Source organism: Salvia splendens, chromosome 4, assembly GCF_004379255.2.
Source record: "Salvia splendens isolate huo1 chromosome 4, SspV2, whole genome shotgun sequence".
NCBI classification, from domain to species: domain Eukaryota; kingdom Viridiplantae; phylum Streptophyta; class Magnoliopsida; order Lamiales; family Lamiaceae; genus Salvia; species Salvia splendens.
In genome coordinates this window covers 33450196-33463865 of record NC_056035.1, presented here as the reverse complement: position 1 = coordinate 33463865, position 13670 = coordinate 33450196, and the positions used below count along the sequence as shown (strand labels likewise).

The following is a 13670-nucleotide window of genomic DNA, read 5'->3' as shown; positions in this document are numbered from 1 at the left end:
TAAGGGCATTTTCGTCCAGAAAAAGTTCAAAATACCTCAAATTGATATTAACTTGTAATTGACGGACCTAAAATAATATTTTCAAAGTTCACGGACCTAAAATGATACTTTGGCAAAAAGTTCGTGGACTAAAAAAATGTTGTTTCATAAGAGAATGATAATTTCGCCAATCCATAATCTCCACCGAACATTTAGAACTTATTAGGTGCAATTTCTGCAACTGCGCTTGAATTATCATTTGCTGACAGTAGTTACACAATTGTAATGCAAAAAGAACAGTATATCCTATTCAAGTTTCTGGTGTTATGCTAAAATACAGTCCCTATTTACATACAGTAACTGCTTAATAAAGAATAGCTCTCCTATATTATCTATCTAGTGTTTTGCATGCATCTATATTCATGTAGACAGAATGATATTTACTTCTAAGATCTTAAACACTTCTTCTCAGTTTTTTTACTTAATGTCATTTATTACTTTATTTTCCTGGTTTGCTTATAGTTGTTGATTAACTGGTCGTTTCTGTCAGTAATTTAATAATGTGAATTGTTATCTTCTTTTCATTGCTGTTGTGATTTCCCCCTTTACTTAAGTGGATTGTATGGGAATACCAAAAAGAGTAAAAATTACAAAATCAATCAGACTATTTGATGCAGGATCCGAGGGAAGAGCTTATTCAGGCATGGTACATGGATAACACTGATGAAGACCAGAGGCTTCCTCATCACAGGAATTCACAAGAATTTGTGTCCTTTGAGAAACTTGATGGTATTCTGTTTTACCCCTTTCTCATTTTTTTTTTGAGCTTCTAAGATGAGTTGCCTTAGAGCGTCTGGAGTGGACGCGGCGGACGCCGCGAAGGGGGCGGTGGGGGGCGGTAGGCGCGGCTATTATAGTGGGGGGTGTCCGCCGCGAGGGTGGACACGGCTGGTGGGGGGAGGGCGGCGGACGAGGCTTCGCCGCGAGTGGGGCGAGGACGCGGCGGTGGGTGTATAGGCGCGGCTATAGCCGCGGCCGCGGCTATTATAGTGGCGGATATCCGCCGCGGCTATAGCCGGATTTTTTGAATTTTTTTTTTTTATTTTTTCCTCTATATAAATACCACTCTCCCTCCTCCCCCACTCCCATTTTCACAAAATCCATACACCCACTTCTACAAAAACACTCTCTACAAAATGCACCGAGGAGACGACGAATCACCCGACATTGAGGAATCGGGATATGACAGCAATCCATCTCAGCCGTCGGCCCATTATTCGCCGCCATCGGGATTTGGCGGATATGCTTCTCAGCCGTCGGGATTTGGCGGATATGCGGCTCCGTCACAGCCTTGGAGTTGGAATCAATCTCCACCACCGTGGCATCGAGTCCACCCCTTCCTCCATCTCAGTCGTGGAGATCCTCACCAACGCCGCCCCCTTTACATCGGAATCTGAGTCGTTCCGCTTTTGGAGATTACCGACCCAACCTAGACGCGCTTCACCAGCCGCGGCCGGGTTCCCCTTTCCAAGCCAGCCAATCTCCGATCACCGAAGCAGATCAAGACGCATTTGATACTATGCTGGGTCTGCTCAGTTCCGGCATCCCAGATACGCCGGCAGCGCGGGTAGAAACACCCGTTCCGACCCGAGGAGGTAGCGGCAGTCGGGGCTCTGGTGGCGGTAGGGGCGGAGGCGGCAGTCGTGGCACCGGCAACGTCGGTGGACCCTCGGGCAGCTGCCCCGGCATTGCGAGTAGCGAGGGCAGTCGCGCCGGCGGTAGCGGTGATCAGTCCTAGAGGTCCAGCCGCGGCAAGCCATACAGCAAAGACGAGAGCATTGTCGTGGCGAAGGCGTGGGATTCTATCACTTCGGACCCCGTGGTGGGTACCGATCAGGAGTCGGGGAGCTTTTGGAGGCGCGTCATGATGGCATACGAGGAATTCAAGCCCGACGGCGCCGAGAAGCGCGACCCAGAACAGATACGAAAAAAGTTCGGTAGGATACTGCGGGCTACCAAGCTGTTCGCGTCCATATACGAGAACAACCTTCGCCACGCCGAGAGTGGCCGAAGCGCAGCAGATGTGAAGACCCTGTCGGAGGGCCAATACCGCAAGACGGGCCAGCCGAAGTTTACCTTGTGGGAGGAGTATCTTGTCCTCGCGGAATGTCTGAAATTCAGGTCGATCGTGGCGAACGAGGTGGAAACAGCTCCTGGCCCGAAGCGCACAAGGCACAACCTTGCCGGGGAATACAGCAGTGGGAGCGGCTCGCACGAGTTCGAGCAGTCCGACGAGCAAGTCGAAGAGCCAGCCGCGACTCACATTAGGCGACGACGGCCCATGGGACAACAGGCCTCTATCCGCAGCGCCAGAGGGGGTAGAAGTGCCTCCCGCCAAACGGCGGCCGCGTCCGGATCGCGCATCCCCCAGTCTGCCCCAATCCCACAGCCCACGGTGCAACCCCACGAGGTATTGGCCAATACCATAGACGTAACGTTGATGCAACAACTGCAAGACGTATGCAGGTCATACGCAGGGGAAACTGACCCGTACGTCAGGAACGTCTACAAGAGGCTCATCAATCGGATTGAGAGTCGACTGGGGTTGGTTGATAATGCGCCTGGGGATACCGCGGCCGGCAGCAGCGAGAGAGGAGAAGGAGGAGAAGAAGAAGAAGAAGAGGAAGACGAGGAAGCCGACTCCGACACCGAGTAGACGGTGCCGGAGTTTTGTAGTTGTATTTTATTTTAATTATTCGTTGTATAATTTTACCGGTTTGCAATACAACGAATATTCGGCCCTAATTACCTCGTATTTTAGTTATTTACACTGCGATTATTTAAATTACACTTGATTGAAACAAAAAAATATTTAAAAATGAAAATTGATTATAAAATTTGGGGGCTATTGGAGTTGTCCACTATAGTGGTGGAAATAGAATTTTGGGGCTATGGACAACAAAATTGGGGCTATGAACAAAAACTGGGGCGGGGCTATTGGGCGTGTCCGCCTTATAGTGGACACCCTTATCATTCTTTAGAGCTAGGTGTGCTTAGCTGGAGGCTTGATGCTGATAATTATGAAACTGATCCAGAGTTGAAGAAAATTCGAGAAGACCGCGGATATTCTTATACGATATCGTTAGTTTCAACTCATGTTCTACATACATAGAGTTACTTGCAGGGAGATGTGAACAAGGCCAGCAGTCAATGTTGCAGCTTAGAGCATCCACATCGGCGAGCACAAGCTCGTCCGTCCGTCCGTGCCAGCGGCACGGTTGAGCTGTCCGTCGCTGCGCTCTTGCCGCTGGCACGGCGCTGCTCGATGCATTGAGCACGTCCGTGCCAGCCAGCAGGCGACGTGGTAGCTTTCTATTGGCCAACGGCATAGACATTGGCAATTTAAATTTTTTATTTTTAAAAAAATCGGATTTTAATTAAAAAACCGATTAAAAAAATATATTTTCCCACTTCCCAAAAAATTATATTCGTTTTCTACCCACTTATAATTTATTTTTAAATTTTTTTCCCCAAAAATACACATTTTCATCTATAAATACTCTCACTTCCACACCAAAAATTCAAACCACACTCCACAATTCTCATCTAAATTCTCTCATTTTCATTCTCAATTCTCAATCTTTCTTTCACTCTTACTCTTACAACAAAACAATGTCCGACCACGGCGATCACCCCCCGGCTCCCACGATTGTAACCCCGATTGGTTCGGTTCACAACCGTTTCCTAGTCCGAAAACAGAATATTCGGCCCCTCCTCAAACCCAAGGATCAAAAGTTTCAGGTGGCTATTGGCCTTACCCAATCGACGACCAAGATGCCCCCGAAGGGCAATACGGGTGGACACCTGAGCCTAGAGCGAGGTCGAGCAGCCCCTCCTAAACTCCGACTCCTCCTACTCGCGGTGTCCGCACACCGTACACTCCGGCAAGATGGAGCAATTGTTCAAAGCGTTCTTGTCAATCTCCGAAGATCCGGAGGTTGGCACGAACCAATCCGGCTATCATTATTGGTGGCGCATCTGTCGCCGGTATCATAAAAATCGGCCGGCTAGAACAATCGAGCGCAACGAGAGTATGGTGCGCAGCGCCATATACAGAGCCAACGAAGAAATCCAAAAGTTCCAGGGGTATTACTTCCAGGAAGAGTGGTCGGCGGGGAGCGGCCGGAGCGAGGTCGACTTCATCAGTTCCGTCTTATCGACCTACCAATCCATGAACTACAAGCCGTTCAAGTACCTCAACATTTGGCAGGAGACGCGGTCGCATCCGAAGTATAGGGGAGGCGTAACATCCTCCTCTAGCGGCTCCTCCAAACGGTCAAGGTCGGTATCCCTATCCGACGTCGGCTCCGAAGACGTGGCTAGCCAACTTGCCGGAGCTAACTTGGGTAGCCCCGACGCCGGCCCGTGCGGTTCCCAACGCCGACCGCAAGGAAGGAAGGAAGAAGGCAGCGACCAACCGTCGTCGCGCCGCGACTCCATCCGCCCCCGCTCCCGCTCCCTATGTGCCACCTCAACCCCCCACCAACTCGTTGTGGGGGGTTTTGGCCCAACTCAATTTGGCCGATAGGTCAAATATGACCCCCGAGCAACTTCGATCGCATGTGGCGATGATACGGGTCTCCAAAGAATATTGGGGGTATTGCCGGATGATGACTAGTCTTCCCCGGAGGCATTTTTACGCTTAAATTACGTAATTTTTATTTTTTAGGAGCTTAATTATGTAATTTTTAATTTTTTTGTAATTTGTAATATTATTCCGGGTATTTTTAATGTATTTTAATTTTGTGGAAATGTTTTTATTTAAATTGAATAATGGAATGGTGAGACCCTTGTGCTCGTCCTTGCGGAAGAGCACGGATGTGGGTGTTGTGCTCTTGCCTAAGAGCAGACAGAAAAAGTGGGGTCGGACCCACATCCGTGCTCGTTGGCAAGAGCATGAATATGAATGCTCAAGAGCACGGATGTGGATGCTCTTACTTGTTTTCAAACTGTTTGAAACCTCAATGTGTGGTTGCACTGGAATTGCTTTCATGTAATATAATGAGCTCGAAATAAACAGGGTGTTGCGAGGCTAAAGGAATGCTCGAGTGAACAATCCTAGTAATATTCTGAAACTATAGACCCAAAAATTTTATTTTAATTCATCATTTTAGTATATTAGTTTAGTTCAAGTTTTTTTTTCCTAGTTCAAGTTTTTTTTTTCCTAGTTCAAGTTTTAATTTCTAATATTCACAAACTTCCACTTGTGTTTCTTCTCCTTTTGCTCCATGGAATGGATTCTACATGGCTCCTCGTTCCAAATGAGGTTATCGGTTTCCCCGCTTGTGCTTAATCAAGCGTCGGATTTGAGTTTGGTCCTCTTTGGGCCGGCTGATTCGAAACACCAAAATATTTATAAATCTCCATTATTTTTAAACAATTACTCTTTCCTTTCATAACTCATCATACTCATATTTTAATATAAAATCAAATATATAAAAGTGAAGTTTACATTCCACTAACTCATTTTTTTTATTTTTTTTCACACAGTCAAATAATTTCTTAAAACGCGTGTCGATGCAAAATGAGACTGTAAATGGGGGATAGAGTAAGTATTATCATTAGTTTTTGTTCATTTTTTAAAAATATATCACATTTTCAATATAGAGAGATTGTAGCAATATCATAGATCATGTTTGTTTAACGGGAAAGTTAAGTTGGCAAATAAAATGATTCTAGGGAAAATAAATCCCGAAAATATGATTTCTAACAACTTTATTTTCCCGTGTTTAAAAATTTATTAAGATTTTAAATTTTTATTTAATGTAAACAATACACCAAAAATATAGGACCAAGTGGCAAGTCCACAACATACATCAAAACAAACACTGAAATCTACTGAGAATTAAAGGAAATAGTGATTGAAAAAATAATACTATTTTAATCAGAACTCTAAACATTGTTGTAAATAATTGCTTAAATTATTGTTTATACACTACATTAAAATAGTAATCAAAATCCTTAAAATAAGAAAAATACTCCCCCGTCCCACAATAATTATCACTCGTTTCCATTTAGGTCCGTCCCACAATAATTATCACACTTCATTTTTACCATAAATGGTAAGTAGGTATCACATTCCACTAACTCACTTCACTCACATTTTATTATAAAATCAATATAAAAAGTAGATCCTACATTCCACTAATTTTTTCAACCAATTTTTCTTTACATTTCTTAAAACTCATGCTCCAATAAGAGTGACAATTATTGTGGAACGGAGAGAGTAGTACTTATCAGTGGCAGATCCACTTGAGGACAAAGGGGTACGAGTGTACCCCTAAACAAATTTGGGCAAGTGGTCCAATGGTAGAAAGCTCTACTATGTTTAGTGGAGGCGTAGGTTCAAATCTATCTTTGTGCAAGATTTTATATCATTTAGCATTTACCTTCTCATTTTCATGTTTTGAGCATTTATGGATTCTAAATCATTACTCCATTTCATTTCTAAATCAATATCTCTCCTCGTGCAAGATTTTATATCATTTAGCATTTACCTTCTCATTTTCATGTTTTGAGCATTTATGGATTCTAAATCATTACTCCATTTCATTTCTAAATCAATATCTCTCCTCTGATTATTATACATTTATGGAGTATATCTATTTGTTTTGCACTTTTGCTCTTCCAAAATGTCTAATATATTTCATTCATGTAAACCATTTTTTAGTTTTTTCTAATACAATTCATATTTTTTTTTATTTCTCAATTTCTCATGAATTAATTTAATTATCGTCTAATACATTTAATTTCTTATATGAGTTAGTAACTTTAAAAGTTTTAATCTTATTATCTCTTTTAGAACAGTAGAAAGTGCTTTCAATTCCTAACACATTTATCTTTATATAAGAGAATTTATTTTAAATAGTGGAAGGTAATAATACCAATAAGTAACTCACTTTTACATACGATAAATATTTTTAATAAAAAATGATATAGATTATGGTTGAAAAAATATCTATTAGAAAGAATATAAAAGATTTGTCGAATTTTGAAACTTCAAATCACTAGGATTATTTATCGTACCCCAAACTAAAAATTTTGAATCCGCCACTGGTACTTACACTAATCAAAACAAACCCTACATTCTAAAAATTAAAAAATTAAATTGCTTTCCCTACTAGAATCCTCACAAACAAAAATTGTCTAACTTTTTCAAATTCACACCGAGCTTGTCATGTTTTAAAACATAACTGATGAGTACTTACTTCATTTGTCTGGGAATAATTATTTCACATTTCTTCGTTTTTGTCCTAAAATTATTTTTTATAGTAATGTCTTTGAAAATAAAGTTTACCTTCTGGTAATTCTTATATAAAACTAATATATAATTTTAAATCATAGTTTTATACTCTTCCGTCCAAAAAAATAATCTTATTTTGTCATTTTAGAATGTCCAAAAAAATTAGTCTTATTTCCAAATTTAGAAAATTCTTCCCTTATATTTTTTCACTTTTTTCCTCCCTCTTATATTTTATTCATTTTTATCTATATCTCTTTTATTTTACCTACATTTTCTCCTCTTTTATTTATTAATTGATATCTCTTTGGACTGAGCGCGTATGATTAATAATTTCACCACAGTGAGTCCGAACAAACTTAAATCAAGAATGTAATAATTGGTGTCATAAGTGCGTTGTTCCATCCAATAAGCGCCCTCCACGTCAGAGCTTCATATTATCATTACACCTCCGCTGAGTCAAAAATTTGCCATCGGAATCGTAGAGTTCAATGGAGACAACTGGAGGTAATCCGAGGTGCGGCGGGGCAGCATACGCCCTTCTAGGCCTCCTTCTTCTCACCACGCTCACCCATGTCTCCGCGCTATCGGTCACCGTAAACGACGTCGAATGCATTTACGAGTACGTCTTGTACGAAGGCGACACCGTTTCAGGGAATTTCGTCGTCGTCGATCACGATATTTTCTGGAGCTCCGATCATCCCGGCATCGACTTCACGGTATCTTTCTTAGCCTTTTGTTTTCCCCTAATTTTGCATGTCTCGATCTGTGCAAATTGATTCAATTGTGCCACCTACGATCTAGGTTTGGTGAGTTGGGAATTGGATTAACTAGTGATTATACCTAGTATAGTTATCGTGCATTGTAAAAGATAAACCTTTAACAAGTAATTCGAGATTTTCATGGATTCTGATATTAAAAATGTGTTAGCTGCATTTAGCTCAATCTATTTACCTTTTTCTACAAATGCAATCTCAATAATAGTTGAGAACGTGTGGAATTTGTCCTACATTCATTTTCAGATATGAAAAAGGTTAAATTTTTATTGAAATATAACATTCTTTGCGTGTTTCCTGCTTGTTAGTTGAGCTGCCATCAGGCAAAGTGAGTTCCTTAGGTACTACTATGGACATATGAGTGACTCTCAAGTCCCAATTATGAAGAAGATGATTTGTTTGTTTGGTAATGCTTGAGCACTTTTTTTGTTAGGCCTGTGGCTGGAGAATAAACTTCTTCCCAAATCTTGTTAATTGGAGCCTCTATAGTTTGCCATCCTATACAGGCTGCCAACTTTGGACACCGTCCCTTGACAACCTAGAAAATATTTGAAAAGTTTTACTATGTTTCTGCTTTAATTGTCACATGACAGTAGAACCCTTTAACAACTATCAACTCTTTTAAACCCGTAACTGTGACTTGCTGATAATTTAACTAAAATGGCATGTAACATTCTTAGAATATCTATTTCTTCACTAAACCATTAACTTGCAAATTACAAGGTTTGCGTATAGATCTTCACTTGACTCTAAGATGGGTTTGAATTGAAGGATTGCTTTGTTAATTTGAATTCCGTTGTTAGAATTAAGATTGTGGGCTTCTCATTTATTTTGGGCTCCACATTCATTTAGATTTGAGAATATGTTTTTGCTTAGCCATATTTTAAGGTGACTGCATAGCTTAACTCATGAGCACACATTAAATTTATGTAAATGTTGAAGCTTTAATAATTATTTGAGATCAACTGTGCTCAAAGTTTGATGGTGTTAATAATTGTCATGTTATTTATTGCTGTAGGTAACATCACCAGCAGGAAGTATTGTGCACACTTTGAAAGGAACATCTGGGGACAAGTTTGAGTTTAAGGCCCCTAGAAGTGGAATGTACAAATTTTGTTTCCACAATCCTTATTCGACACCAGAGACGGTCTCTTTCTACATTCATGTTGGCCATATTCCCACTGAACATGACCTTGCGAAGGATGGTTTGTCTCGTCTTACTTTACTTTACATTTCACACTGTTGATAATTCCATTTAACTTTCATTCACATTATTGTTTTCTTCTCCTTTTCCCCTTATCTTAACAGAACATTTGGACCCCATTAATGTCAAACTTGCTGAACTGAAGGAAGCTTTAGAATCTGTAACTGCCGAGCAGAAGTATTTGAAAGCCCGTGATAGTCGTCATCGTCATAGTATGATACTTCTATCATTTTCTAATTACTTGATTATTTTTCTCTTGCTTTCTTATTTATTTCCTATGTTGGTTTCTCTAGGCTTGAGAGATACCCCTGCTACTAAGTTTTTAATTACACTGCTTGTCATTCTTAGACGCCTTCTTGTTGCAGTAGGATTATATAGCAAGTGATTGTAACTCTGCTGAACTTTTTCAGATAATTAACTACTGGCTAGTGGAGTAATATTCTAAAAATTGGCCTCGTTATACTAAACTGTGTAGTTCATTAAATATTGGTAGTCATAGTGTTTGGGTCCTGTTACTGAAAATAAGCAGATAGAAGAAGCCTTAAGAAAATCGTATCTATCTTAGGATGCTTGTTTCCTTTTCTTTGTATGTATTTTTTTCCTTAGTTGGACATGTTGCTCAATGTTCTTGGAGGGATTGCATGAGACTATGGTTCATTTCTCCTAAAATAAACCAAAAATCCACCATGTGTTGGAGTTCGATCAAAGTGTATGCCATTTTTGTGATTCTTAAATACGAAACAAAAAATATACTGCAATTCATAAGCTTACTTCTATGAGGTCTTTATGAGATAACTTTATCTTGGAACTTGTTTCCTAATATCCTCCGTTAGCTTATACCTACTCTGTTCTGTGCTTGGTATCCTTATGCTACTATCTCTCTTCTTCCTGCAGCAAATGAGAGTACGAGAAGGCGCGTCATATTTTACACAGTTGGGGAGTACCTCTTGCTTGCACTAGTAAGCGGACTTCAGGTTGTCTACATACGTCGCTTGTTTAGTAAATCAGTTGCATACAACCGTGTTTGATCAAACTGCTAGCGACTTTCCTCTCCTCAAATCTGGTTTGATTGTTCGCTCGGCTGGGGAAGATGATGTTTGGTGCGGTTTGTACAACAGAAATGGTTTTTTCTATTTAACTGCCCTTGTTGTTTGAAATTATTGAGCAAACTCCTTAGTTATACGTGATTTAGTTAGAGACTCTCGATTAATGTAATTTCTTTGAATTAGTTGTCGGATGATTTTTTTCCTTGTCCTATACTGAGGATTATAGTTTAGTGAACCTATTTAAATTTCTTCAGACAGCTGATTTTTTTGAGCTTGATGCATGTTGTGAAATAAAACTTGAGCTAGCTAGCTGGCTGGTTGTGTTTGTCGAGAAGAAGCCACAGATTTCTTGTAAAATTATGTAAAAATAGGATTTAGGAGGCAAAGAAGTTTGAAACACAATGTATTATCATCTATTTTTTCAATCACTTCTTTCAGCTTAATGAACGAACAATTAGCTTAAGAAAGCATGAATAAATAGAGAAAAAGAGAGACATGATGTCGACAGAAGAGATGGGATGTGAACATGTGTTCAAAAACTAAGGTTTGGAGAAATAAAAAAAAATGTTAAAACTTATGTATCTAAAGTCGAATATAACTAAATTAGTAAAAGGCATTGTGAGATAGAGTCTTGGGCTAAATCTAATGTCTCATAAAAACGAGTCAACATCGACATATCCATAAAAGAGGTCAATGGATATCATAAAGTCAAATTTTCCAGTGGGGCTTGATCTCTCAATTAAAATTGGTTTGGTTGATCGATTCAGTTAATACTTTGTGAATACTACTAATATTAGTCCAATCATTTTAATGTGACTAATCATCAAGTCCAAGAGAGAATATCCCAGTGAAGTGTTGCCACGCAAGCACTAGAAAACGATAAGGAGAAAATGGACCCTCGTAGCTCAGATTACGATTCAAACCTTGCTCGCATAATCAATACCACTCTGAAGAAACCCCAGTAATTCCATACCATAATAAGGGTATATTAGTCAATAAAGATATCCAAAGTCGAAACTGTAACGTGAAATCTATAAAGTCAATAATAAAGTCATCATCACTTCCATAATCCTCTCTCTCTCTCTCACGCACATTTTCCTCCGTGATTTTCTGCAGACGATCAAGAAAAGGAAAAATGCTGGCCGTGTTCAACAAATCGGTTGCGAAAAGCCCAGATGCACTGCAGCAGGCTCCGGAAAACGGCGCCGTTTCTGCCCTGAAAGACGGATTCTTGGCAGCCCAGTTCTCGTCCACGCACCCGGGCTCCTTCCTCATCAACCTCGCCTCTTCCGGTGTCATTGCCTACTCCTCTGCCCGACAAAACCCCCTTCTTCCTAGGTCATTACTTCCTCATTTCTCTTTTCTACTTAATTTTGATCCGAAGCTTTACTTAGTTACCAGATTAGTATTTATACTTGCACTCTGTTTGTAGGATGTTTTAGGGTTTAGAAGGTACAAATTCTTTGTGAAATTTCCCTTTTGAATTAGTGTTGATGTGCGGTTTACTCTGTTTATTTGCACCTTTATTTTGGTGACGATTCCTTGAGCCTCTTTCTTGATACACTGTGTTTTCTTGATGAGAAATTATTATTCTGATTTGTTTTTGTTCTTTTATAGATATTGGTATAAGATCAATGATGAAAGGGTAATCAAAATGCAATTTTGTCCCTTTCTCCTGTTCTTTTTAACTACGGTTTGGCAGTTTGCAGATATCTTGCTATGGTCTTTGTAGTTCTAGGTATATTGGCTTTGAAAGGCTTCTATATATGCACAAATTTATGTCACTCGCCCAAATCCAGATCAAATTTATGCCTTTGTGAAAATCTTGAGTTGTAGTGATTTGGTTGTATTTTGTGATCATTGGAGGGCTTGTTTGCATTGTGCATCATTAAATATTTCTTTGGTGCCTTATTGTCCATCAAATAATAAGCTCCTCTAATCTACTCTGTCCCCTTCTTTCCTCCAGACTTTTTGCAGTTGTGGATGATATGTTCTGCTTGTTTGAAGGCCATATTGAAAACATTGCAGTGCTTAAGCAGCAGTATGGCTTGAACAAGACAGCTAATGAAGTGAGCATTGTGATTGAGGCTTACAGGACTCTAAGGGATAGGGGTCCTTATCCTGCTGAGCATGTTGTGAGGGGCATCGAGGGGAGGTTCGCATTCGTTCTGTTCGATGCAACTTCACAATCCACGTTTATTGCGGCTGTGAGTAGTTTTTTTGGTCCTGCTGATGTTGGCATTTATTTTTCGACATGTAATGGCTTTGTTGTGTTATATGAAGCTGTACATTAACTTGATATCGATGGTACAGGATGTAGACGGGAGTGTGCCCTTCTTTTGGGGAACTGATGCTGAAGGTCACCTTGTTGTTTCTACCGACACTGAAATTGTGAAGCAAGGCTGTGGCAAGTCTTTTTCCCCATTTCCCAAAGGTATACTCAGTTAGAATGACATATAGCTTTGCCCTTTTGTTACTTCACATGGTCTAGTCATCTCTTCGACTGTTTTGCTTGGTAGATTACATGTTCCTCTTGTCATGTGCCATGGTCTTCATATCATTTCTCTTGTAGTTCATATATGAATAGTATTTCTCTATTTTTCCTTCTCTTTTGGAATTTTTAGGGGATGATTTTGATCCTTGATCCCTTGCTTAAGCATTAGTTTATAATGGTATGCATAGTTAACCTTTCTCTTTATAGGATAGAGCAAGGAGATGGTGTTTTTTTCAAAAGTAGGGAAAACTAATGGTCATTTCTTGTGATTAGTTGAGACTAAAGAAATGTTTTTTTTCCTCATATCTTTAGGATGCTTTTTCACATCATCTGGAGGTCTACGGAGCTATGAGCATCTAAACGAGTTGAAGGCTGTTCCAAGAGTGAACAGTTCAGGGGAGGTTTGTGGTATGACATTCAAGGTAGATGAAGGGTCGCGCAAAGAAAAATCCACAATGCCTAGGGTTGGAAGCGACGCAAATTGGTCCCAGCACTATTGAACTAACACGAAAGATCTCTTGAATGAAAGTGGCTTCTATTATTAGCCAGCCCTCAGTTTATTTTGCTTTCCCTTAAACCCTTCTAGCATGGAGACTTTGAAGACATATCATGATTCCTTTGCCGAGGTAACCATATGTAACTAAAAAGAAATGTTTCTTTCTGTTATGCTTTGGAGTTGGGACTTTAGACACTATAAAGATGAAGCCATTTTAATGGCCTCACTCGACTATAAATAACATTTGAAGCAGCAAGGCATAGTATATTGGTTCATCTTGTCCTGCAGCTTTTTAGACTATACGATTTTTAAATTGTTTGATCGTCTCGTCCTTAAAAATACTTTATCAATCTAATCTATCATACAAAATGGATA

At 39.9% G+C, this 13670-nt stretch overlaps 2 protein-coding genes across 2 annotated transcripts; both read left to right on the top strand.

Annotated features, from left to right (window-relative positions):
- Positions 1 to 7706: 7706 nt before the first annotated feature.
- On the top strand, positions 7707 to 10558 carry LOC121797631 (transmembrane emp24 domain-containing protein p24beta3-like). The gene is made up of 4 exons (XM_042196270.1): positions 7707 to 7998; positions 9074 to 9260; positions 9364 to 9471; positions 10154 to 10558. Exons 1-4 carry the CDS (start codon positions 7771 to 7773, stop codon positions 10285 to 10287), a joined length of 657 nt encoding a protein of 218 aa, XP_042052204.1. The 5' UTR covers positions 7707 to 7770; the 3' UTR covers positions 10288 to 10558.
- Positions 10559 to 11369: 811 nt separating this feature from the next.
- On the top strand, positions 11370 to 13570 carry LOC121799537 (stem-specific protein TSJT1-like). Its single transcript, XM_042198938.1, has 4 exons — positions 11370 to 11643; positions 12272 to 12512; positions 12619 to 12739; positions 13112 to 13570. The coding sequence occupies exons 1-4, from the start codon at positions 11441 to 11443 to the stop codon at positions 13297 to 13299; spliced, it is 753 nt and encodes a 250-aa protein (XP_042054872.1). The 5' UTR covers positions 11370 to 11440; the 3' UTR covers positions 13300 to 13570.
- The last annotated feature ends 100 nt before the right edge of the window (positions 13571 to 13670 follow it).

Bases quoted from the DNA above. Each gene is read 5' to 3' on its own strand.
- LOC121797631 (XM_042196270.1), top strand. From the start codon at position 7,771: ATGGAGACAACTGGAGGTAATCCGAGGTGCGGCGGGGCAGCATACGCC. The intron at 7,999-9,073 runs GTATCTTTCTTA...TTATTGCTGTAG, and splicing joins ATCCCGGCATCGACTTCACG to GTAACATCACCAGCAGGAAG. The intron at 9,472-10,153 runs GTATGATACTTC...TTCTTCCTGCAG, and splicing joins TGATAGTCGTCATCGTCATA to CAAATGAGAGTACGAGAAGG.
- LOC121799537 (XM_042198938.1), top strand. From the start codon at position 11,441: ATGCTGGCCGTGTTCAACAAATCGGTTGCGAAAAGCCCAGATGCACTG. The intron at 11,644-12,271 runs GTCATTACTTCC...TCTTTCCTCCAG, and splicing joins CAAAACCCCCTTCTTCCTAG to ACTTTTTGCAGTTGTGGATG. The intron at 12,513-12,618 runs GTGAGTAGTTTT...TCGATGGTACAG, and splicing joins AATCCACGTTTATTGCGGCT to GATGTAGACGGGAGTGTGCC.